This window comes from Cajanus cajan, chromosome 1 (genome assembly GCF_000230855.2).
Source record: "Cajanus cajan strain Asha chromosome 1, NIPB_CcT2T_4, whole genome shotgun sequence".
NCBI lineage: Eukaryota > Viridiplantae > Streptophyta > Magnoliopsida > Fabales > Fabaceae > Cajanus > Cajanus cajan.
The window spans coordinates 75,345,994-75,347,443 of record NC_138517.1 but is presented as its reverse complement, the minus strand read 5'-3'; the positions used below and the strand labels follow the sequence as shown (position 1 = coordinate 75,347,443).

Sequence of the window (1,450 nt, the reverse complement as noted above, 5' to 3'; positions counted from 1 at the left end):
ATGGAGATGATGGCCATGGCTATGCAACAGCAAAATGCCTATTTTGCTCGGATGGATGCTGAGAGGGCTGCAGCTGGTGCAGCAAGGCCCACTGGGTCACAGGAGAGCCGGGACCTGACTGAATTCCAGAAATGCCATCCTCCGCAATTCAAGGGAGACGCAGATCCAGAGGTGGCTGACCATTGGATTTGTGAGCTTGAGAAGATCTTCATCGTGCTTTGATGTTCTCAAGAGAGGAGGTTAGCATACGCGGTGTACATGCTGGTTGGGGAAGCGGAGCATTGGTGGAGGGGTACCCATCACATGCTGACCGCTAGAGGAGTGGTTGTTGACTGGGAATGCTTCCGGAGGATGTTCTTGGAAAAGTATTTTCCTGAGAGTATGAGGCATGCCAAGGAAGCCGAGTTCATGCAATTACACCAAGGAAGGATGACCGTTTCAGAGTATGCGATGAAATTCGAACATCTAGCTCGTTTTTATTCTCATGGGGTAGCTGAGGCCTGGAAATGCCGGAAGTTTGCCGAGGGTCTAAAATATGAGTTGAAGAGGGTGGTGGTGCCTATGGCCATCACTGAATTTCCAGCCTTAGTGGAGAAGGCGAAGGTTGTTGAACGGTTAAAAGGTGGTAACCGTGGAGTAAAGTTTTCTGAAGGACCAGCTGGGTCCAAGAAAGGAGGGAACCAAAGGAAGCCGCATGATAGGCCCCAAACCCAACAAGGGGGTCCTGTCATCAGGTAACCTTCTGGTGCTGCTGGTGGAGGAGGACAGGGTAGAGGTGCTGCCCTTAGATGTTACAGGTGTGGTGGGCCCCATTTGATTAGGGATTGTCCCCACACAGAGAGCCGGTGGTTTAGGTGCCAGCAGATGGGCCATGTGTCTTTCAACTGCCCCACCAGGAACAGACTGGAAAGGAGTACTCAGAGGGGTGATGCGCAGAGAGGATATGCCCAGAGGGGTGACGGACCCACAACAACTGGTAGGGTTTTTGCTTTGACAGATGTTGAGGCTTCGACTTCTTCTGATCTTGTGAAGGGGAAGGGCAGAGTTGTTGGTAAGGATGTGGTATTTTTGTTTGATTCTAGAGCTTCTCACTCATTTATCTCTTATGCATGTGCTGCTATGCTGGGTGTGCCTGTGTGTGATTTGGGGTTGAGACTGCTAGTGTCGACGCTCGCTTCTACTTCGGTAGTTGCTTAGGAGCTGTGTGCTGGTTGCCCTATTGTTGTGAATGGGAAGAAGTATAAGGTAAACTTGATTTGTTTGCCTTTGGTTGATATTGACATAATCATAGGAATGGATTGGTTATTTGCTAATCGTATCCTTATAGATTGTGCCAATAGGCGGTTGATCTTTCCTCAGGAGGAGGATGAATTGTTTATTTCAGCTGGCCAAGCTGAATCATTGCTGAGGGACGGAGTAGAGTGTTGTCTTCTGCTTGCTGCTATGAGTG

General features: G+C 49.4%; 1 protein-coding gene across 1 annotated transcript; it reads left to right on the top strand.

The window, feature by feature from the left end:
* The first annotated feature begins 258 nt into the window (after nucleotides 1–258).
* LOC145955645 (uncharacterized) lies at nucleotides 259–1,197 on the top strand. The gene is made up of 2 exons (XM_083070622.1): nucleotides 259–734; nucleotides 822–1,197. The coding sequence occupies exons 1-2, from the start codon at nucleotides 259–261 to the stop codon at nucleotides 1,195–1,197; spliced, it is 852 nt and encodes a 283-aa protein (XP_082926748.1).
* Nucleotides 1,198–1,450: the final 253 nt, after the last annotated feature.